At 45.5% G+C, this 25,735-nt stretch overlaps 1 protein-coding gene across 1 annotated transcript in view; it reads left to right on the top strand.

The window, feature by feature from the left end:
- Positions 1-13,022, top strand: part of LOC136586566 (protein HEG-like) — a 44,336-nt gene extending 31,314 nt beyond the window's left edge. The window contains exons 11-15 of the mRNA XM_066584702.1: positions 1,697-1,739; positions 5,563-5,600; positions 8,516-8,600; positions 9,831-10,002; positions 10,524-13,022. Coding sequence (XP_066440799.1) covers positions 1,697-1,739; positions 5,563-5,600; positions 8,516-8,600; positions 9,831-10,002; positions 10,524-10,625 — 440 coding nt within the window. The 3' untranslated portion in view covers positions 10,626-13,022. The remainder of the gene's footprint in view (positions 1-1,696; positions 1,740-5,562; positions 5,601-8,515; positions 8,601-9,830; positions 10,003-10,523) is intronic.
- The last annotated feature ends 12,713 nt before the right edge of the window (positions 13,023-25,735 follow it).

Below are 25,735 nucleotides of genomic sequence, written 5' to 3'. Positions count from 1 at the left end.
AGGAAAACAGTCCGGACTGGCTGATACATTGTAACAAACTACCGGGACAGGAGAGAGATGCTGCTGATGTGTCTTGCCCACAGAGGATAGCCAAATAATCCAATTGTAACAAACCCTCAGCTCTGTTCGGGATTTTAGCCCCTGGATATAAATAATAATGTTTCTATTGACTAAGAGCAAGCAGAGATATTGGAGTTTGTGAGTAATTAAAACAAAAAAACATTAAGGGCTCATGTCCACGGGGAAAAGAAGAATTAAAATCCGCAGCGGATTTTAACTCTTCTCCCGCGCGCGGATCCGCATCCCATAGGGATGCATTGACCACCCGCGGGTAGATAAATACCCGCGGATCGTCAATAAAAGTGATTTTAAAAAAAATGGAGCATGAAAAAATCTGGACCATGCTCCATTTTCATGCGGGTCTCCCGCGGGGACGGCTCCCGCGGGCTTCTATTGAAGCCTATGGAAGCCGTCCGGATCCGCGGGACACAAAAATCACATTTTACTTACCCGCTCCGGTTCTTCTCTTCGGCGCCGCGCCATCCTCTCTCAGCCGCGGCCGGATCATTTTGCTTCGGCCCGGCGCATGCGCGGGGCACGTCACCGACGTCATCGTGCACATCCGCCGAGCCGAAGAATGAAGATCCGGCCGCGAAGAGAGAAGATGACGCCGCCGCGAAGAGAAGAAACGGAGCGGATGGGAGGTGAGTTTATTCTCATTTATTTGTATTTTCAGCGCTCATGTCCGCGGGGCAGGAGGGACCCGCTGCAGATTCTACATGTAGAATCCGTAGCGGGCCCGATTTTCCCCGTGGACATGAGCCCTAAAAAGTTGCAAAACTTCTAACACTATGATTAAAATTTATTGCCATTAGCGCTCGGTCAGACGAGCCTGTGTTTTGGGCACGCATAATGCACACTTCTAAAAGAACCAATGTGTTCCTATAGAACCGTTCATATGCGCTGAATTTGAAGCGCAAAACAGCGCACACCTAAAAAAGATAGGACATCGGTGCGTTTTGCAGGAGTTTCCATTGAGTCCTATGGGAGCAGGAGTTAATGGAAACTCCTGCGCTGCCAATAGGTTCCCTGCTGCTTACAGCTATCCCATTGCTATCCCATGCTATCCCATTGCTTTCAATCGGGCTGCCGCCCCATTGGAAGCTATGGTTTAAAGGCAACTCCCACAGGGATTTTCAGTGAAGGGCTTGAAATATAAGCCCTTCCCTGAAAATAAGCCCTAGCTGCTTGAAAAAATGGAAAAAAAAAATACATCCCCTCTCCTATCAAGCTCTGGTGTGTCTTCTTCCCGGCTCCACTGCACTGTTCTAAAGCATTTTCTTCTGGCTGGAGATCTAAAAATCCCTGCCTCCTGAGAGCGCTGCCTCTGATTGGCTGCACGCTGTGACTAATCAGAGGCAGTGCTCAGCCATTCAGTGTTCAGTGATGAGGGGACCTTCGTGGAGCAGCTGTGCTTCTCCATCTGCAGCTGCTCCAGTGAACGGGCACAGTCTCATGCGCTATGCATATCAAACTTTGTGCGTTTTGCACTAATGTCTGGAACGCAAAAAAACACGCTCGTCTGACCGAGCTCTCAGACTGGAAAACCTTGCCCAACGTATCTGCAGTGATATCACATATTATCATGCATTTGCCTTGTGACATCTGTTTGTCATGGAGATATTTCTCTTAACAGCATGTGGAAGCGGATTCCGGTGGACGGGGAACGGGTGTGAGAGGTTTGTAGTAGTCTTCTGTCAGGTTTGTAGTCGTCTTCTGTCACAATGTGGCTCTTCAGCTTCAGTATATCACATGGAGCGGATATTTATTCATCTACATATCTGGTGGTTGTCTACATAAGTTACACCTCCAGTCTTCTGTTCACACCTGTGTTCAGAGCCGGAAAATGGATTGGCACCCCTATGTAATGTAACTTCATGGTGTCGTTCAAGCGTGAAATTTGGCACAAGCATTTTTTAGGTCCTAAGTAAGGAGATTTGGGAGGGGTGGCACATTCTGCAGAGGGACATCAGTACATGCAGTCTGAGGAGAATCTAATGCTCCTCTATATGTATGTAACATTGACTTCATTAAATTTTCAGTGTGAACAACACGTAAACACCTGTATCAAATTAACTCGGGCGAAGCCGGGTCTATCATCTGGTCAATTATAATTTTCATGGTTAATTATGATTTTACATTGTGTCTGGAAAAAACGTTGTCTGTCCGTGATTTTTGCAGTGAAGTTTTCAATAAGAAATAATAAACCGTATCGGCAACTTTGCTGGGTAACATCCTGTATTATACTGTACTACACAGTGTAGTATATACTGATATGAAGATGGGATCATATGGAGGAGAGAAGATTACTCTTCTCAAAGAAAGTTTCATGTGAAGTTGTACATCTCACTTTGTGGAACATAGCAGCAGTATATTAGCCTGAGGGCTGTGCTTCTGTACATCTGTTGCAATTAAGGACATAGTCCACTAGAGGGCAGAAGAGGCTTTCAGATTACAGGGAAGACTTAGAGTCTACCACTCAAGTACTTTGGACCATATTTCTTAGATTGAACTTTCTTTCAGCAGTATAAAAAAAAAGTTAGTCTGAAGTGCTCTAAATGTATTATGAGGCGCACGCACGCCTCTTAATTAATTTGGTTTATTTAAGAGCTTATAAAAGTCAGTAAATGAAATCTGTCTGGCCTAAAGTTTTGCCATTGTCTGGCTTTCTTAATAACTCTGTCTTACACTTGGAAACTACACTCCCTGTGTTATAACCACCATCAATGTTCTCTGAACAGCTAGGGTGCCCTTTAAAATCGTGTTATCTACAGCAGTGTTCCCCAACTCCAGTCCTCAGGGACTGCCAACAGGTCATGTTTTCAGGATTTCCTCAGTGTTGCACAGGTGATGTAATTATTGTCAGTGCCTCAGACATGTTCACGGGTGTTCTTAGCATAGGATATCCTAAAAACATGACCTGTTGGTGGTCCCTGAGGACTGGAGTTGGGGACCCCTGATCTACAGGGTATAGTTAAATGTATATCTCAATTCTGGTGTTCAATATTGAATTAACAATAGTGTACTGGAATATAAAGACATGGAGGCACTATATGATGGTATGGCATATGGGTCATAGAACATGGATTTCAATTTTGTATTATGGACCATGTAAAAGAGAGAATAAAACCCAATTGCAAAGTTAAAGAGTAGCATGTGAGAAGCAGAAATCCACTTTCCGCACCTCTCCCGTAGGACCGCGGCTATGACTGAAGCAAGGAAAGTGTACTCGGTGTGGCCTCCTTCTGCTATGATACATACATGGAGCCGTTCAGCAGTCCCGTCCAGGGCTGATGCTATCATGGGGGTGGATAACTTCCTGGATGGTCAACCACTTCCAGTATGCTTTCCTTACTTCAGCCATAGCAGCGGTCCCACGGGACTTAGAAAGACACGAAAAGCGGATTTCTACTTCTCACATGCTGCTCTTCAAAGTTGCAATTGGGTTTTACTCTCTCTTAAAGGAGCCACAGCACAAATTAAATCCATGTTCCGGGGCCCCCAGGAGCCTATGTGCCATACCTTCATGTAGCACATCCATGCCTTCCTATTCAAGTATGCTATTGTTATTTCAATATAGGACACTGCAGCGTTCCGTAGGGTGACCACGGACACATGGCATACGCCGAGGAGCTGGGAGTGCAAGATGCGGGCTTGTCACGGCGGCACTTACCGTGTTTCCCCGAAAATAAGCCACTGTCTTATATTATTTTTTGCCTCAAAAAGGGCACAGTGTCTCATTTTCGGGGTGGGAGGGCCTTATACTCACCTGGCCGGCGGCAGCCCGATGGTCTTCGGTGGCGCTGCGGCACGTGTCCTCCCTGTCTGCCTGCTCAGCTTCTTTCTGTTGATGGGCTTTGAATACCCCTCCTCCAGCAAAGCAAGTGCTGTGATTGGCTAATCACAGCACCAGCAGCAAATCACAGCCGGTGCTCGATGAGCCAATCACAGCCATTCAGTGATGTCATCCAACTGAATGGCTGTGATTGGCTCATCAAGTGCCAGCTGTGATTAGCAGTTGGACCGTGTAAAAGAGAGAATAAAACCCAATTGCAAAGTTAAAGAGTAGCATGTGAGAAGCAGAAATCCACTTTCCGCACCTCTCTAAGTCCCGTAGGACCGCGGCTATGACTGAAGCTGAGATTAGCCAATCACAGGGCTCGCTTTGCTGGAGGCAGGGTATTCAAAGCCCCGTCACCAGCAGAAACTAAGCAGGCAGATGGGAAGGACACTTACCGCAGCGCTGCCGGAGACCATCGGGACACCGCGGAACAGGTGAGTATTGATTTTTTTATTTTTGGGGCACCTGAGCTAGGTCCTATTTTTGGGGGAGGCCTTATATTTCAAGCCTCCTCCAAAAACCAGATAGGTCTTACTATCGGGGTAACACCTATTTTCGGGGAAACACAGTACCACGCTCCCCACCGGAGGGACGCACGCAGCTAAGGCCAGGTCAGCACTGGGCTTCTTCCGGACACCCCTAGGATAGGGATGCCCAATAGATGGAAGAACAGGGATTGCAGTTGTCACGGGTGACACCACTGTTCCGGTATCCATGGGCATGAACCTTGGCGGAGATCAAATGAGCCGTAGACAGGAATAGAGTACCTCAGGTCCCTGCTAATGGTCAGGGCCTGTAATAACTTTACTGGGTAACAACTTCAACAATACAAGGCAAAAATAGACAGTATTCCAAGAGCAGGTAGAATTATGGATATATACAGACAGACTTGAAGATGAGTACCTCCACACAGCGATCCCAGACTTCAGGACGCTTGGGCATGAACAATTGAAGGAAAGAAAGAGTACCTCTGCATCGGGCCTTGGTATGAAACGCTCACTTGTTGCTCACTCACTCTCCCTTTGGGGCTCACTCCTTCTTCATAGATATAGACACTTGGGAAATCTCTCCTCCTCTTCCATCTTCAACACATAAGGGCTGAAGGTGCCCTCATGTGTCTCTTTTACTCTCTCAGATGGAACTCAAGATGGAAGCCAAGATGTAACTGCTTTCCTGCTCTCAAGCACTAACATTTATTGCCTCACTTATACCATGTGACAGGATAGAAAATGATACATTTACAGACAGTCAGCTCACACTTTGCAGACATTAACCTCTCATTTGCTGCAGCTGTGCATTACACATGACAGAATGACAAGACAGTTTTGCACAGAGCATCTTCATAGGACATACATGTATGACATTATGGAGGGGCCAGGAAAGCATGTACTGGGCCACTACAACACCAGTAGTGAGATATACATAGCACTGGATCTGAGCTTAAGACTACATCCTGTATAGAGTCCTCTTATAAACACTCCTTTTCTTAGGATCCAGAATTTGGGAGGGTTATCAAGCATTATTTATGTGTTAGTCATAATGAATTAGCAGACCACTGCTTTCCTAATTTAACCAGTACTGGCAAAATGAAAGCTGGCATCTGATTGGCTACTATGAGAAATTCTTCCATTGTTTGATTTTTCTATTGTTTTTTTTTCTAGATGTTCAATAGGATTCAGTGGGTTCAACTGTGAGGAACGTAAGTGATACTACTGACCTCTACAGTTACTTTCAAAGGGTGAAAAAACGGGCAGATGCCCAGAGCTTCAGTTGTAAAGTGTGTTCTCCCCCTCCCCCCATGCTAAGTTGGGACATCTAGGAGGAACTTCAATTTACCATTAAAACCTTCACTACCCAAGACCACCAGGGAATTCCAAATTGATTCCTTCACTACCCCGGACCAGCAGGGAATGTACAATAAATCTCTTATTTGCCCTAGAGTTAGGGCCTAGACCAGTGATGGCGAACCTTTTAGAGCCCGAGTGCCCAAACTGCAACCCAAAACCCACTTATTTATCGCAAGTGCCAACACGTCAGTGGGCGGGGCTTATCACAACTTATTATTTTACCCCCGTCGTTCTAAAAAGGACAGGGCCGCTTCAAAATAGTCCGGGTGCAGATTCTGACTGCTTTTAGGATTCTGAAATACTGCAGAATGTCCTTAGCGGAAATTTATGTGGAAAATTCTGCAGCATTTCCGCATCCAAAAAGTAGTCAAAATCTGCACCCGGTCTATTTTGAAACAGCTCTGCCCATTTCCGCCACATGTAAACATACACCAGCGGTAATAGTGACCCCCACCCCACAGCGGCCCCAGCGGTAATAGTGACCCCCACCCCACAGCGGCCCCAGCGATAATAGTGACCCCACCCTACAGCGGCCCCAGCGGTAATAGTGACCCCTACCCCACAGCGGCCCCAGCGATAATAGTGACCCCACCCTACAGCGGCGCCAGAGATAATAGTGACCCCCCCACCCCACAGCGGCCCACAGTGCATTAGGGACACCCCACAGCGGCCCCAGCGGTAATTGTGTCCCCCACCCCACAGTGGTCCCAGCAGTAATAGTAACCCCCACACCCCACAGTGACCCCCAGTGCATTAGGGACACCCCCCAGCGGCCCTCCAGTGCAGTAGTGACACCCCCCAGCGGCCCCCAGTGCACTAGTGACACCCCCCCGTGGCCCCCAGTGCAGTAGTGACACCCCCCAGCGGCCCCCAGTGCAGTAGTGACACCCCCCAGCGGCCCCCAGTGCAGTAGTGACACCCCCCAGCGGCCCCCCACATGCAGTAGTGACACCCCCAGCAGCCCCCTAGTGCAGTAGTGACACCACACAGTGGCCCCCCAGTGCAGTAGTGACACCCCCCCTGCAGCCCACTAGTGCAGTAGTGACACCACACAGCGGCCCCCCAGTGCAGTAGTGACACCCCACAGTGGCCCCCCAGTGCATTAGTGACACCCCACAGTGCCCCTCCCGAGACCCACATACTTACCCCCTCCTCCTCCTCCTCCTCCTCCTGGAAGCTCAGCTCCTCTTCTGCTCAGCGATGCTCCCGGCATGCATATTAACTTTTTCTTACCCACCTCTGCCTCAATAGGTAATTCCCAGCAACCTGATTGGTTGTTTGGTGAATCAGCCAACCCAAGCAACCAATCAGGTTGCTGGGAATTGCTGATTGCGGCAGAAGTGGGGAAGAAAGAGTTAATATGCACCCGGCACACACTCTGACTTCAGTCTGCTGCTGGACCCCTCCCCCCTCCCGGCGGAACCAAGTAGTAGGAGACGTCGGGGCAGGGGGGAGAGGGATTCCAGCTACACACTGAAGTCAGTGTGTGCCGGGATCAGCGCGACTAGCAGTGCCGTTTGTGAATGCCGGCAGGGGAGCCACGGCCCCTGCTGGTATTCACAAGTGGTGAGCGGCCGATGGGGCGCATGCCAGTAGGGAGGGCTCTGTGTGCCGCCTTTGGCACGCGTGCCATAGGTCCGCCACTTCTGGCCTAGACTATCAGAAAATTTACAATTAACCCTTTTACTACAGTAGAGCACCATGGATTTGAAATTGCAAGAAAAGATGTCTTAGGCTAGTTCACATCAGTGTCAGAAACTCCATTCAGACCCTCCGGAGCTGAATAAATAGGACCAAATAGCACAGAATGCTGCACTATTCATCCTGTGAAAAGCCGGAAACTGAACGGACCCCATTATAGTCCATGGGGTCTTTTTGGTGGCGTTCTGTCCCCTAATAAGACGGATATGTTCGGCCACAGGGGTGGTCAGTCAGCAGTTCTGAGTATACCAACAGCTTTGTGGTGTCTTGGTTTGATATGTTTGTCTTGATCTTGGAGGTGACTATGTTGCCAACCAGAGACATATCGTACAGTCCATCATTTAAATCACCATTTCTGTGACTATTTAAGCTCTCTCCTGATATACCCATTCACGTCCACAAAACGTCCCAGAAATGCCCACATTTATGCACATTTAAGTTAGTTATCTGGGACTTTTACTATCGATGACCTATCCTCAACATAGGCCATCAATAGTTCATCACTAGGGGTCCATCGCTTGAGATCCCTGCCGATCAGCTGATTCCAACATCGCCGTCAGTATGGAAAGTGCTGGAAGCAAGCAACGCTGTCTGTATTGCGGTTTTGTACTATAGGCACAGCTCCCATTTCATTCATTGGGAGCTGTGCCTGCAGTACCAAACTGAGCTACTGCAATGCAGACAGCGCTGTCTATACTGACAGCAGTGCTGGGAATCAGCTGATCGTTTGGCATCCCAAGCAGTGGACTCCCACAGGTTATTGGTGACCTATGCTGAGGGTCTTGGAGAACCATTTAAAGTACCACCCTCATAAAGGTATGTTAGGGCTGAGCACCATAGGTCATAGGATATCAAAAAGGTGTCCACGAGGCATCTAGAAAAAAAATGTTATTTTGGCCCTAATGTGAATTGAGAATAAGACCAGATTCTTGTAATGCTAATTATTATTTGTGTACAATTACTGAGAATTCAGGTAAATGGTTTGCAATGGGTGGTCCCTGCAGTCAGGGGATGTTGGGGTACATTGTCGGATATTTGGGGTGTAATGACTCTTCTTCTTTCTCAGCATACCTGTTGGTGGTGATTGTGGAGTCCAGCGCAAGCGGCATTTTTCTGGTGTCACTGATCACTCTGCTCATCTTTTACTTCAGGTTGGTCCTGTCATCCTCTAACTACTGGAGGAACGAGGTGCTCTCTTTTATGACACTGAACTTACATGATAAGTTATTTTAATGCAGCTATTCATAAGCAGGAATTTGGTATCAAAATATCACAGAAGGAGGTATTGTACTATGACTCTTCTTCATTAATCAGGGCTTCTCCTCCCCATTGGCTCCACCATGGAGATGTGGGGTTGTCAAGATTATATTTCCTGGGTTTCCCTCTATGTCTTTGGAGGGCCAGGCCCTTTATATGTATGACAGAGTGTCCCTCTTGACCCCTCTTCCATTGAGATGAATTGATTCTTTGTTCTGAGTTTTATCTCTGCACTTTGCTCAATGAATTGATTTCTCCATGTAACTGATTGTGATTGGCAATCGCCCAATTTCTTGCACAATGTCACAGGACACCGAGGTGACAGTTTTGGGAACGTGTCAACGACCCACAGGGAAGGCGTTAGTTTAGGTTGAATGAACCTTCCTTGAATTTTTGGCTGTCATATATTTACACTGATTCCATTGATATTCCTGTTCTCCATTGCCCCTGGTCACAGCTAAGGTCGAGTCATCCCTGAATCTGACCACATAGTCCTGTACAGGTACAATTTATGGGAACATTGCCTATGAGCCATTTCTGTCCCCCTATCCCTCCCCCTCATATAGATGAAGGGCCAGCAGGGGTTTCTAGCCTCAAAGTTAAGATGATTGGTTACTTTCTTGCCCACTTTACTTGACATTCAGCCTCCTGATTACATCTCACAAAAGGAACTGTAATGGGTGCAACATTACCCCCACCCAGCCAATGATATAATGCATATACTGCAAATTATATGTAAAGGATCCCTACAATTCATATGGGGCTCTGACTGGTCATTGCCACATTTCTTAAAGTATAACTCCACCTTTATTTTGTTGTGATCTCGACTTTCATTAAGTCTTTTACTCCAGTCTCACATCTAAAGTTCTGATGTCTCATTCCCTCTGTATTTTCTGGATGCAGACACCAAAGAAGCAAGAGGAGGTGAAATCAGAACTTTGGATGTGATTGGACAATAAGATTACAGTAGACATTGTACACTCATGAGATGTAGGAAAAACGAAATAATCCACAATGCAGTGCAGCTGAGCTTCAATAAGCTGTTAGTCAGACGTGTTGGGTGCTGATGGATTCCTAGTAGCAGCCAAGGAATATCATAGGACATGTTTGTATGTGTCCACCAGAAGGAAGAAGCCTGAGAAGTCTACATTCATAGACAGCAATGTTCTGAGGGCCCCCACAGACCAACCATCCCTCCAGCTGCCGAGGGCTCAGTTTTCATGGAGAAGAGAGTGGGAATGGAATGGACCACCAGGAAAAGTCCTGACAGAAGTCCACCGGGAAGCAGATAGTCCGGTGAGTTTGTGACATCCATACAAAATGGAATGCTCTAGGTAAATGTAATGTGGTGTTCCTAGTGCAAAGCCTTAGGGAGCAGAGCATGACACAGTTGTTCGGTCTTGGAGCCTATATAGATATGATAGAGAGAAGTATATTCACATTATATGAATCACGTTTAATGACTGACTATGAGACATCAGTGCAAAATCTGTCCATTAGAGAGGGGGAATTTAGATGCAACATGCTTTACAAAGACAAAACATAGGGTGTCATGATGGAATTTGGTATGTCTGCAGCCATCACTAGGTGGAGAACAATGCATATGAGTTTATATATCTCCCATTGAACTCCATAATAAATATGTATGCAGAGAGCTCCCCCTAGTGGTGTTATAGGTAAACAGAATTTTATCTGTTTAGGTTTTCCTTTTATAATTCCATTTTTGTGTATTTCTCTTACATTATACAGTAAATGCCCCTCTCTCATCCATATTGTAGTATAATAATTAACCTTTCATTTATTGTTTTATTGGGCAGGATGAAACAGCCATTCATATGACAACTTTTGGAGATCCAGCTAGGTTTTCTGCACCAAACTCAAACCAAGGCCAACATAACTTATCTTTTATCAGCGATTAAGTAGAGCAGCCATATCCTAAAAGCCCGGAAAGGCAGAGCTTTAGAGTACAATCAACTTCTTGTCCTCTAAAATGTCTTAAGTAGCCTTGGCTGGCGGCAGAGACATCTAAGATTGATGTGATACAAGTGACGCCTGATTCGGGGACACTAAGAGAGAAGGTGGACTGCGATGGCTTAAAGAGGTAGATAATGCTTCATCATTGTATAATGAAAAGTTCTGCAAATGTCTAATATTGCTGATCGGCCTCCCCTGTACCAGACTCTACCCTCTCCAATCCATCCTGAATGCGGCAGCCGGGCTCATCTTCCTGTCCAGCCGCTACTCGGACGCCTCTGCCCTGTGCTGGTCACTGCACTGGCTGCCCGTTAAATACAGAATTCAATTTAAACTCGCTACCTTCATCCACAAAGCCCTCCACAGCGCAGCGCCACCCAACATTGCCTCCCTCATCTCAATCCACCACCCAGCCCGGGCTATCCGCTCTGCTAACGAAACCAGACTGAGCGCCCCTTTAATTCGAACTTCTCATTTCCGCCTCCAAGACTTCTCCAGAGCAGCACCAGTCCACTGGAATGCACTACCAAAGGCTACCCGGGCAATCCAGGACTCGCAGAACTTCAGGCGTGCTCTAAAAACGCACCTCTTCAGGGAGGCATACTGCATCCCCTAAACAAACCCCTCTGTACTCCGCCTGATAACATGCTCCCTGACCTACTGACTGCAATCCCTGCTAGCCATCATAAACCGCTCCTGCAGTCATACCGTTTCCGCCGTCACACGGCCAAATGTCTGACCATTGTCTGTGTATAGCACCCCTCACTCTCCACCTCGCCATACCGCGCACATCTCCAGTCTATTACCTTCTGTACCACCCCATTACTTGTAGTATGTAAGCTCGTTGGAGCAGGACCCTCACCCCTATTGTTTCCATCAACTGATTACTATGTAACCGGGGTTCTGTAAGTTTTTTGTATTTTTTGTCTCTCTGTATTCCCCCTGTCTATGTAAGCGCTGCGGAATATGTTGGCGCTATACAAAAAAAAGATTATTATTAATATACTTTGGATAGACGTATCATATGCACACTTTTGTTGCACTTATTTGATGCAACATTTTGGATATGCTAATGCCTACAATGTGTCTGATTCTTCAAAATGTTGCATGTAGGATGTTAAATCAGGTGTAAATACCTTTATTCTCTGGTTTTAAAGTTGGTGCTGAAAATATACCTCCAGAGCACCGAAGTAGCTGTGCGGCTTAACAAAAGTCAGAGGTCATAAATGAGTTCAACGGGGCTCCGCAGCCTGATTGTATCCTTTAGACTGGAGTTAAAATGACATGGCTTGGTGCAAACATTAAGAAATAGCTGCACGCCTTTCATAAATTGGGCACATGACATTGATATTGAGGCGCAGATAAATCTCCACTTTGTGTTTCAATTACCTCAATATTTTCAAGATGTCAACTTGGTGTCAGTGAATAGAAACATTCTTGCTTATATGTAGAGGCTGAAAATCTGTACAGACATAATACCTCTCTGGGCTGAGGGTTCTTAGGCTGGGTTCACACAGGGCGGATTTGCCGCGCGAAATTCTGTGTGGAATTTCACTGCACCAAATCCTCCTGCGCCCGCTAATCCCGGGTTTAGCCAGCCATGTGTACGAGATTTGTCAAAAATCTGGTCCACACGGGGTGGACAATCCGTTGCGGCAAAGCCAGCAGAAGCCGATGCTGCATCGTGGATTCCCCGACCGCAGCATGTCTATTTTTATTTTTTTTCTCTCTATGGGAGTGCTGGCCACAATGGAAAAGCATGTGGCCAAGCCGCTCAAAAACCTGCGGCTAAGTGTGATGGGTTTTGAAGCTGCGCTTTTCCGGCGCAAGGGTTTTCTGCGGATTATTTCAGCAGCTTGTGGACAATATTTTCAAAATGTAATTCACCTTGCTGCTACTGTAAATGCTGCGGAATTTCCATGCGGAGGGTCTGCGCAGAAATTCCGTGACAAATCCACTCCGTGTGAACCCAGCCTTACACGGGGTGTGCTTACACAAAGGAGTTATTATAGTAAATGGAGGTGGAGCATGCCCATTGCCCCTCCCTTCCATGTTGCCTATCATGTACATCTCCTGCCCCTGTGCCTCCTGTGTCACCCCCACCCCTGTTGTTTCCAAATAATTGAATACCATATCTAATCGTCGTATTGTTTGTGTGCAGCGGAATAAGTTGGCGCTCTACAAATAAAGATTATTATTATTAATATTACGCTGTGAATGTAAAGAAAAATGTTCAAATGCAGCAAGCAGAGAATTGAGAATAGCAGTGTAGAAAAATGGCAGCACTGTTCATTCTACAGTGGTGATTTATTTGCCTCAGGGCTTATTCACAAGGACGTATATCGGTCGGGTTTTCACGCCCGGCCGATATGCGCTGCCCCTCTCTGCAAGGGGAGGAGGCGGGACGGGAGCTAGTGTGCTGAGCTCCTGCCCCCTCTCGCCCCTGTTTGCAATAGGAGGGGGCGAGAGCTCAACACACTAGCTCCTGTCCCGCCTCCTCCCCTTGCAGAGAGGGGCAGCATATATATCGGCTGGGTGTGAAAACTCGACCGATATACGCCCATGTGAATAAGCCCTAATAGAGGAGCGTCCCTTTAAATATGTGTTTGTACTTTTGAGAGTCTACAGACGTCTGCAGTCACGTTTTTTTTTACTCGTAGAGCTTTATCCATACAGATGGAGCAGGCTGTGTTGTGAACTGACATGTAATGTAAATTAAAGAACACAACTAAGTGGAAGTTAACAAAAAGTGCACCAGTGTCTGTTTTTTAAGTCCCCCCCACACACACCCCTTATAACATTACTAATTGGAATCCTCCAGAAATCTATGTCCTTCTATGTAAGGGCCCTTTTAGACGGAACAATTCATTCAAATGAGCGAAAGTGGACAATAATCGTTCGGCCCACACGCAGCCAACGACCGAACGACGAATGATAATCGTTCACTTTTCATTTGTCATTTATTTTATGCCGACATTAGGATCATCGTCGGCTCATTCAATAATCAATCAGTTTAAATAGCGCTCGTTCAGTCGTTCTCACTCATTTATACAGCGAATGTGACAACTGAATGATTTCTTGTCTGAGCGAGCCAACGATATATCCGCCTGTATAAACCAGCTTCACCAGAGCGGACCCTAAGGGTGGTTTCACACAGGCCAGAAAACTGCGCAATTTTCGCCTGATGCAAGGGTTAGTAAAAAAGCTGATTATGAAACCAATGATTTACAATGGTTTCCTTCCGATCTGCGATGTTGAGAGAACAAAAAATTGCGGCTGCTCTATCTTTCTGTGATTTGTGCAATTTTCTTTTTTTTTTTTTATCTCCATGTTTCCCTACGGAGGCTCCTTTTTATCGTATCGCAATGCAATAAAACTTGATACACATGATAAACCTTGTACACACCTGACATTACCTGTACATAAATGGCTGCACCTGCCTAAATCTTGGATATATCCAGACAGGCCTGTATACAGCACACATGGATAAGAGCGCCACTTATAGGAAAATTTCTTGTAATAAAATTTAAAAAAAAGGTTTTCCTTCCCTGTTTCCTGGCCAGCGAGCGCTTACCAGTAAGATTCCCAAGAAATGGAAATTCTGCGCAGTGTATTATATTATATATTCTGCTTCTGAGAAAGCTGAATGACAAGCAACATGGCGGCTACACGTCAGGGCACTGGAGAATTCCACGCTGCATTGTTATGAGGGGTGCGTGGACGTAAAGCGACCCTCGAGATAATATTCTGGTCCGGAAGGGGTGGGTCATATATAACAATTACTTCTTCTTCTTTTCTTCTCTTCTGCCTTTCTGATCTGTCGGTTTTAGGTCCTGTTTTCAGCCGTTCAATATGGCCGACATGATCTAATCCCCATAGTGCATTGGTAATGTTAGACTACAAATGCACTATCTATACCTGCTTTCTGATTGGCCAATGTTGCTTACATGTTCTGCACTGGCCCATCAGAGATCAGTGCACAGTATACATAAGCTAGATGGAAAATTGCAGCAGCCATCTTGGATGGCCAAAAATTGGGAGCGTAACTAACGAGTTCGACAGAGAACTGAAGAGAACAAGTGCAGGTAATATACCCCTAATATCAGGGGCTCAGGTTGGGGCTCACTGTATTAAGGGAAAATGCTCTTCAAATTTAACCTAGGATTCCTTGCAATCATTGGATATTCGTAAATGCCGCCCCCTTCGCCTCCCATCCATGGTCGCTCTCGGGAGGATAAGGTGTTATTGTCCATACAGAGCCGCAGACACAACTCGTATTGACCTGCAGGGAAGTTAATCTGTGCTGACCCTATTAATGTTTCATGGAAGGTATACAGTCTTATCTAGATTAGGGGCTGTTATGTGCCGCTATAAACAATGATGAGCTCTCATCATATCATCTCGTACCAGAATGTTTACAGCCTGTGATTCTGCAATCTACAGCCTGAGGCAACCCTGTACCCCGAATAAACAGACTAGGGCTCATGCCCACGGACAGATTTCTGCTGCGTTTCACGTGGTGGAAATCCACGGCGTTATCCCGCTGCTATTGGGTTCTATTGAACCTAATAGCTTTCTGCCTTTTAAAGTTCACGCTGTGGAATTCTACTTACAGACAGGTAGGAACTATTAACAGGCTGAACTGGATGGACGTTGTCTTCATTCAGCCTAGCTTACTATGTTAATATGTTACTGCAGAATTCTGCAGCGTGAAATAAATCGCGGCATGTTCTAATTGCTGCGGGAAAACGCGCGGCCACCATCTATTCTAGTCATTGGAAGCCGCCCATCACATGATACTTCCACTGTGAGCACAGCGGAAGTATCGCGTGATTACGCCTCCCCGCCCACCACCAGCGCGTTATGTGCTGCACTGTACATGAGTGACGGCTCGCCAAACGGGACTCGCGTGTCAGATCTAGAGAGGTGAGTATGGGGTCTTTAGGGGGGCGCCGCGCTGGACTCCGCTGCGATATTACACTGGCGGAGTCCAACACGGCCATGGGCATGAGGCCTTAATACATATTGCCCTAAACAGGAACCAACACACCAGAACCACATCAGGAGTCTCATGGTGTTGGATGTATTCAGAGCCGGCCTTAGGGATAGATAACCTTTAAGGTATCAAATAGAGCTTCTATTGCTAAAGGGGAAACTGTAGATGTCATAGCACCAACACTGTTAAGTCCTATGATCTGTAAAAGGGCCAATGGTAAGGGGCTCTGTGGACAAAAATCGTGAGGGCAGCAGAGGGTTGACAGTCTGGAACTCCATCTGTGGTGTCCCGCAGCGTCCAAGGAGCAGGAGCTGGCAGGGGTAGAGATGGCACTTGCCATGGTAGCTCTACAAAACTCCTCCCCAGAGGGACACATGCTGCCTGAGCCAAGGTACCACTAGGCCTCCTCCAGGCAACGAGTTGTCACTCGTGACGCCACCGTTCCTTCACACCATTGGTTGTCTGGCGGAAAATAATACAGTCCACACACGATTAAAGTTGAATATCTCAATCACTGGGAATGGGCAGTGACTGGAACTTTACTTCCTTAAAGGTAACTTTCACACACCTGTGCAGGAAAAACAGTTAAGCAAGGTCAGGGAGGAGAACACAGAATTAAACTGGGCCTACAGTCCTAGTTATCTATATGACTCTGCTCCTGGATACACACAACCCAGGACACAGGATGACTCCGGGCCTACAAGCTGAGTTATCTGTATGATTCCGCTCCTGGACACACACACCAGAGGTGGATAGAACACTCTCTCTCCACACTCTACCATTGAAGCAATGGAACTCTCTTCTGCCAACCTCTCACTCATATTTATATCTTACATACCCACGTGACATGACAATTTGATACAATTTTCAAACATATCCCAGCCATTCACAGATATTAACACCTTGCATGCTGCAGCTGTGCAATACACAAAACTAGAGACAAGACAATGTGCACAGAGCATCCACAGTGAAGACAGGACATGTATGACAATAATGGAGGGGCCAGATATATAGACTTTGGGCCAATACAGATGTAGCTTCACCAACTGTGACCTTTCTTTCCTCCTTAGGCCTCATGTCCACGGGGAAAATCAGGCCCGCCGCAGATTCTCCATGCAGAATCCTCAGCAGGTCCCTCCTTTCCCGGGGACATGAGGCTAAAAATAAGAATAAATTCACCTGTCCGGACGCTGCGGATCTTCCCTCCGTCGTGGACGGTCTTTCTTTCTTCAGCCTGGAGGATGTGCTCGGCACGCTGACAGCGTGCTGCGCGCATGCGCCATGCACATCCGCCGGGCTAAAGAAAGAAGATCCGGACGCGATAGAGGGAAGATCCGCAGCGTCTGGACAGGTAAGTTTTAATTCTGGTACGGGTCTTCCGTACTAAAATGGAGCATGTCGCGTTTTTTTTCCCACACGCGGATCCGTGCCTGAAGGGAAAAATGACATCCGCAGGTATTTAACTACTTGCGGGTGTCCAATGCATCCCTATGGGGCGCGGATCCGCGTGCGGGAAAAACGCTGCGGATTTTAAATAATCTTTTCCCCGTGGACATGAGGCCTTAACGGGCAGGGGGCCATATACAGCTCAGGCCTGGTCTCAGCCACATCAGTGCAGTTGGTGGCTGCATCAGGAAGAGAGCCTGGTTGCATGGAGTGCAACGGTAGGTCAATGGGAATGCCGAATATCCAGAGAAGCCATTTAAGTTACCGAAGAACTATGTTTATTATTAACAGCAACTGAACACAGTCTGAAATGTTTTACCATTTACACGGGATGCTGGAGTAAACAAAACCTCTGTAAAGTTGCTGGACATCTTATGTTGAACTGTGAAAAGTTGTACAAATACTCACCCGCTGCACAAGGGTCCATTGAACTGGGTTAACTGTTTGCATGTTAGTTACCTGCAGCTTCTCTTATAGGTGGGCACTGGTTGATACGACCCAATTTCTGGAACCACTGCACCGTGTAAAACTCCCCACTGCCATGCCTATCCCCAACTGACTTCCTCTCCTATTAGTGCTCAAATCATGCTCTATCGCTCACGCCTCGTCTTAAAAGCACATCACACTTACCAAGTGTCCTAAACACAGTGCAATATAATCTCCCCTTCCTTTACAGATCAATAAATTCCAAGCAGTCATTATAATTCCCCACAGATTCCTCATTGCAAGCAGCAGAGTTCTTATTTTTCATTTTGGATGTGACTGGAGAAGAAAACATGAGGTACAGAGATAACAGACAAGCTTCTGATAATGACCTCTTTAGGCTGGGTTCACACAGGACAGAAGTCTCGCAGAATGTCCGCAGTGGGACCGCATGGAAATTCTGCAGCAATTCTGCCCAGTGTGAACCCAGCCTTATGGATTAAAGGGATCACCGATCTTAGATAATTCAGTAGGTGCGACACCATGTATCCAAATGACAAATCCAACTCTGTAAAATCTGTCACATATAATTAAAGCAAAACATCTGTGAAGTTGCCGTACATTTTCCGTTGACAAACTCAATGATTAGAGGCGCCAGGTTCCAATGACTCTCGATAGATTAGGAGAATAAAAAAAAACCTTGAGAGAGAAAGTTGTTGCGATAAACCAAATTCTGCTTGTTGAGCTGCCACCAGGTGAGATAGTGCAGGTAATCGGCCTTCTAATGACATAAATGGCGCTTAATGAATAACGCGGGATGTTATAAAATCAGATTGTCAATGTGAGCAAAATGCAATCGCACATTGCACCATCAGAGGACTTTAATCAAATTCCTTAGTCAGATTTGGGAATGTTCAGACTGAAGCTGAAAATCAACTGTTCTTCAGATCATTTGTACTGATCTTGTCAGAGGCACAGCTAAAGGCTCCTGGGTCCGGGTGTAAAAGTTTATCTTGGTACCCCCAACTTCTCTTAACCCCTTAACGGAGATACGTAACTTGAAGTTCCTGTGCCCCAATGCAATATCTGTAACTGCACCCCCAACTATAATTGTTTATTCATAGTACTGGGCTCCCTATATGGAGAAGAGAGGCATTATGGCCACCCTAAGGCTCCTGGGCCTGGGTGCAACTGCATCCCCTATAGTTATGCCAGTGGATCTTGTGATTGTGTCCTGTACTCCAGCCACATCTAGAGCTGAACAGTGCAGTAAATTACTCAGAAAACAGTTGTACATAAGCTCTAAGGTCAGGGTCTTCATAGAACTCACAGCGTCCCATAGCAAAACTCAGAATTCCCCCTTGCAAAATAAGTGTATATATAACATGTCGGGTGTTACGTTCAACCAGGACATGTTATATCCATAATCTGAAATACTCACACAAACGCACACCCAACAGTGGTAAATAATACAGACAATCGCAACAAGCAAAACACTGTCCCTAAATAACCAAACCCAGGGAAGGGTCCTGCCCATAAGCTGATAGCTGACGGACACCAGATACTACACCAAACTGGATCAAGACCTGACTCAAAAATATGTGAGGCAATTGAAAAGGGTCATCAAAAGCCTATCGGTGGGCTCCACAAAACTTTTAAACTTTTGGACCAGAGAACCCCAGGGTTGAAACATTCTACATGCTTCCAAACTACACAAAGCTGGCAACCCAGGGAGACAAATTATCTCAGGTGTGGGAACCATCACTGAAGGAATCTCAGGATGGATAGAAGGGGCCCTTAAACCACTGGTAATAAATACAACCAGCTACTTGCAGGACACCACGGACTTACTGAACAAAATGTGAACTGTAGGTTCCCTCCCCGATGGCGCCATCCGGACCACTATGGATGTGAAATCCTTATATTTCAACATCCCACATGACAATGGACTGACCATCTGCCAAGCACAGCTTGAGGCCAATAAAGTTAGATCTGAATTGGTCCTACAACTCACTAGATCAATCCTCGCACACAATTATTTTTCCTAAGAGATATTCCTGCAACTCACCGGAACCACCATGGGCAGTAAAATGGCACCGCAATATGCCAACCTATTCATGGCAAAACTGAAGAGTAACTTTCTGTCCTCCTGCTCCAGCAATCCAATGGCCTACTTTTGCTACATTGATGACATCAAAATCATCTGGACCAACACCAAACAAAAACTAATAAAATTTCATGAGAAATTCAACACATTTCACCCCACCATAAATCTGACATTAAGCTACTCATAAGAACGGAAATTTATTCAGCACTCCTATGGCATATGCCTCAATAGCCAGATCATTCAGATCGTGAATGCACGCCACTAAAGAATCTGAGCCCATGACCCATATACGCAGTCCATATTCTCCAGATGAAGTGACAGCATACCAGGTGCATAAATGTAATCTTTCTTTATTCCTCCATTATTGCGACGTTTCGACCCGCTCGGAGTCTTTGTCAAGCAATAGTTTGATATGATGTCACTTCATCTGGAGAAGTAAGCTACTCATATACTGAAATCAACTTTTTGGACATCAGCATAAACATTTAAAACAACTCAATACAGACATCCCTATACTGAAAACCGATCATTCATCCCACATACCTCAGATGGGACAGTTTCCTTCCCAAACACATCAAAAATTCCATTGTCTACAGCCAGGCCATCAGATGCAACCGGATCTGCTCCAAACCAACAGACAGAGAGGAACATCTATACCATCTTAAATGAAAAAAAGATTTGGTAGCTGTTAGCCAGTAGAGCAATGCATGATTGTTCTCAGTGAGAGAAACCAAGTAATCTTGTGGATATGATACCTTTTAATGGCTAACAAAAATGCATGATGTTACAGCAAGCTTTCGGCGATATCTCGCCCCCTTCGTCAGGGAGCTCAGTGGACTGATTTATGATTTATGCCTCGGCTCAGTTTGTCTGTTGATTTAGGTTTTGAATATCTGTGTTTGAACATTTATTTAGATCAAGAGGAATGTGTTCCCCTCCCCTCTGCATCTGTATGTTATAATTATGTGCCATCCAAACTACTTTCATTCATTAGCCTGACGAAGGGGGCGAGATATCCCTGAAAGCTTGCTATAACATCATGCGTTTTTGTGAGACATTAAAAGGTATCATATCTACAAGATTACTTGGTTCCTCTCACTGAGAACAATCACACATTACCATCTTAAAAGGACATTTCAGTAATTCAGGGCTACCATCCCACCTCAATTGATGACCAAATCACCAGAGCCACTAGGATACTCAGGAATCAACTACTTTAATACACAGAGAAGGAAGGAAATGGTCGTGTACCTCTAGTAGTGACCTACAATTCACAGCTAGAGGTACTAAGGAAGACAGCAAAGAAACTCCATCATACCCTACACAAGGATGACCGTCTGGTAACCATATTCCCGGACCCTCCCCTTCTGTATTACAGGCAACCACCAAATTTGAGGAACTTTATAATCAGAAGTGCATTGCCCTCCGACACACAAAAAAGGAACTTATCCGTGTAATGTAAGGAGCTGCAGGACCTGCTCACATGTACGGACCACGGACAGATACAAATCCCCAACACACAATGGGACTGTAAGATCCCGGGGACATTCACATGTTCCACGTCTGATGTTGTGTACCTGATTCTGTGCAGTAAACGTCCTATTGGGGCCTTTATGTTGGGTAAACAGACAAAAACTGAAAGGAGGATGAGATCTCCTCACCACACAATTAAAGAAAGAAAGGCAGAATTACCTGTGGCAGAGCATTTTTCAAGTCACGGACATAACATAGAAAATATGAAAGTTACTGTATTAAAAGACAATTTCAAATCTCAACATCATAAAAGAATTTGGAAGTGCACGTTTATAACCATCCTTAAAACTCAAGACAGGAATTAACATTGGAGGTGGTTTCATTTATTACTGGAGATTATGAGAAAGCTATAACAGTGATAACACACAGGCCTGGTGACCACCTAACACCAATTTAGAGACGAATTAAGCATTTACTCCTCTACTGGTATTTTTGGTATTGTTTTAAGTGCAAATGAATCATATCATGTCTTTGCCTTTTCGTGTATACTAGCTGATATACCCAGCTTCGCCCAAGTTAATTTGGTGCAGGTGTTTACCTAAAGAATGGTCGTGCCAAATTTTACATTTGTACGACACTGGGAAGTTAGAGAATTAGTGTCGAGTTAGTCAATGAGGACTTTCGCCTATATATATATATATATATATATATATATATATATATAGTAAATGACTCTTTGGATCTATTCCATTAAGCCTGAAAAAGAACTCTAAGTAGGTTTGAAAGCTTGCTATAACATCATTCATTTTTTATTATCCATTAAAGGTATCTTATCTACAATATTACTTGGTTTCTCTTGCTGAGAACAATCACATTTAGCTTTGAGAAGACTCAGGCAAACAGGTTATCCAACTCCAAGCTCTGACTTCACCCAAAGCCAGAGAAAGAGTGAGATTAAATAGCCAGGAGCTAAGCACCAGGCCAGGCTAAATAGACCTGACAAATTACCCACACCTGAGAGCAAGCATGTCTCACCTAATGCCACTCCCACCAGAGCCAGAAGATAGAGGAACACATACAAAACCTGTACCAGATTATTTAGAAAAGGAGCGATCCCAGAACCGCTGCAACATCAGGCTTAGATACATTTGCTTAGCTATAGTATACTTGTACTGGCCCAGAAAGCTCTAGTATACTTGTAGTGGCCCAGAAATGGGTCCTACAAAGTGTTTGCCCTATTTTGCAGCATTTATAAAACATAAGGGGTTAACAGTCTGGTTAATCTGCCCTGTTACAGAGAGCAGTTACTAGTTACACCAGAGGAGCATATGGGAGGAAAAGAAAAAAAAAAGCGTGCGTATGCTGTGGGTGTCGGTCCGGTCAGTTGGTCCAGTCGGTTGGTCGGTAAATCTGCAGGCATATCCCTATTATCTATATTCCAGTGAAGCAATTGCTCACATCTGAATGATCCTATTCTAATCAATGCATTCATGCAACTGTGATAAATACATAGAGAGAAGTAATATATTCTAGTACTAGATCATAAAAAATACTATATCTACTAAACTGACTTAGGGCTGTTTCCCACGAGCCTGCTGATATATGCTGTGATCTGATGCATCAGATCACATGGCTGTATTCCTGCGGACAAGGGGCGGGATGTGGGCAAAGCTAAGCTCCACCCTCTACCCGCCCCTGGTCCATAGCCATCAATAGGAGGAGGTGGGACGGGCCAGCACTTAGCTCCGCCCCTCTTTTATTGCAAAGAATGAGTGGGGAGGAGAGCAGAGGTGAGCCTGCGATGGGGAGGGGAAAGCGTCGACGGCATGGTAGTCTCGGTGTATACGCGCCCGGACCCATGATGTCTGAACGGGCGCACAAACATTTGATTTCTGCACCCGTTCACCAGTTTTATCTCTCCAAACGTAGCGTATATCGGCCGGCCGTGAAAATGGCGGCCGATATACGCTCGTGGGAAAGAAGCCTAAGACCAATAAGAAACCTTTTGCTCTAACAGTCATCAGCTGTTACTAACACAATACTGACAGTTGTCATCCAAAAATATCTAAACTATATCTGTCAACCATCTAGATGATTTTAACTTCACAGTGATGTATGATTGTCCCCCAATGAATAAAGAGTGGACATTATAATAGTCACGTCTATGGTGTAACCTATAGTTAATTTATGCCTAGGCATTAATAATCTTATTACTATAACCGATACACCTAGGGTTGTATTTGTTAAGGGAGACCAACGGAATCCTGTCACAACCCCCGAACAGGAGAGCCACCATACCCTGTGGCGATTTACAGCCCCCTGTAGTGGAGTGATAGTGCTGAGTCCTGAGGGAATCACTGAAGAGAGATAAGTACCAACATCATCCCAACACGCAAGTAATGCAGTTACCATTAGCGCTGCGGAATATGTTGGCGCTATACAAATAAAGTTTATTATTATTATTATTACCATATACCAACTCTACACATTGATAGTGATTACAGTACAGTTACCTCCAGTGATCATAAGTGATGTCTTCTCTCATCAGTGTTGTCCTTTTTCATTTTTCTTGACCTAGACTACAATTTAGATTTCTTCTAGCCACGGCTCGTCTTTGCACACTCATGCCTTTCTGCCACTACCTTTAATCCCCTCTCAGTGTCCCACTAAGTAAGAGTACTCCCTTTGTGTCCCCACTTAGTAATAGTACCCCCCCCCCCCCCCCCCGTATGTCCCAATATATGGTTTTGAACACGTGACTCCAGTCTTCCGGCATTAGTGAACTCTTTGACAATGTAACTTTTACTAAGGATACTCATCAGCCACAAAATTAATTTCTTTTCTCGCTTCTTCATTTTTTACTAACACAATTTTTTATTTTTAATGGCAAATTCTATCACCAAATAATAGACTAAGCCATGGACAAAGTTCCTTCACCCACTTATGCCAATCTCTTTTTTGGGGGTAGTAGGAGGAGCTAGGAGTTACGGGAGCGAGGCCCAGCTGGCTTCTTCCTGCCCCGATCAGCTAGACTGACAAGTCTTTGCTGGTATTATTTCTTATTTCCAGTATGTGTGTTGCCCAGCTGCAGCACTTGAGAGGTTAATGTCTGCAAAAATCCAAAGCCTGCATGTAAATGTATCTAGTCTGTCATGTCATGTGGTATGAGAGAAAGTTATAAAAGTGAGTTCTGGCGAGCAGTAAAGCAGGTCCATGTCTTCAGGAGTGTTGCTGTTCAGGAGGTCCAGGTACATGGGGACAACTTCAGTTCCCATGTACTGAAGCATGGAAGAGGAGGAGAGATTTCCCTTCTGCTTGCAATTGAGTGTTAATGGAGTGAGCCCCAGGAGTATTAGTAAGTAATCACTTTCTTTCAAGGCCAGTGCAGAGGTACAATCTCATCTTCTAAGTTTCCTACATGGCCGTCTGAAGTTTGGATCACCGTGTAGAAGTACACCCTTTATTTGTCCCACCCACACGTCTCCAAAGCAAGGTGGAGGTACTACAAGTTAATAGTCTCTGTTTACGCATGTGCATCTTTGAGTCTGTAAAAGCCATGTGGAGGTACTAAGTTCTGGAATATACTTCTTTGCCTGCACTGTGAAGTTTACAGTTGAACTGCCTTGTATTATCTGTTGCCAAGTTTCAAGTAAAAGTTATGCCAGGCCCTAACCGTTCCTAGGGACCCGTGGTACTCAAGAATTGTCTGTGACTGAGTTTATTCTCCGCCGAGGTTCATACTGATGTGCGTAGGAACGGTGGCGTCAGCCCTGATAATTAACTCCGTTATCCTGTTTAATGGGCATTCCCTATCCTAGGGGTGTCCCAGGTGGCCTGCAGTAATACGCTGGCCTTGGTTGCATGTGTCCTTCTGGCAAGAAGACTGGTAAGTGCCACCGTGACACGTCAGCACTCTACCCTTCCAGCTCCCCACGTATGTTAGGTGTTTGGGGTTTCCCTATGGGACACTGCAATTTGTTTACTGGTGAGTGATGAATGACAAAGTAGAGCCAGGAACAGAATAGAAGAGCCCAGAGATCAAAAACCACAGGGGCAACAGAGTTCATAATAAGAAAAAAAACATAGACCACCTCACCACCACCTGATCCAATACTTGTGAATTACAAGGAGGCGCAGGTTTAACATGGTACCAGGGATCAGGCTAGACTGGGGTTCCCTCCATGAAGGAAGAACAAACTGAGGATTTGGGCCGCGCCGCTGCTGCTACAGGACCCAGAGGGTTGGTTTGCACTACAGCTGGTACTATTGAAGGAGTCATGGGGGATTTATCATGTTCTGGGATCAGCGTCATCAGGCTCTTATGCCCTGTGTCAGGCTACGTCAAAATTGGTTCATGGATGGTAGCATTCAGGCTCATACACCACTTGGGGGTTAGCAACCCAACGGACGCTGCGCAGAAAACTTTGAAAAGATGGTGTCTTACTCATCCCTTGCTGCAACAACTTTAATGTAAATAGTAAATGAGTTCGAAACAGAGGTCTCAATCGGGCTGCAAACAACTCGTATTCAATAATAGGAATAGTGCTAGTATCAGGCCTGTTGCTTTGAAGAAATTATTAATTTCGGCTCAGACTCTTAATGCCTTGGGA

This window comes from Eleutherodactylus coqui, chromosome 12 (assembly GCF_035609145.1).
Source record: "Eleutherodactylus coqui strain aEleCoq1 chromosome 12, aEleCoq1.hap1, whole genome shotgun sequence".
Taxonomy (NCBI): domain Eukaryota; kingdom Metazoa; phylum Chordata; class Amphibia; order Anura; family Eleutherodactylidae; genus Eleutherodactylus; species Eleutherodactylus coqui.
Note: the sequence above shows the minus strand (reverse complement) of the source record. Positions and strands in the feature narration are given on the sequence as shown.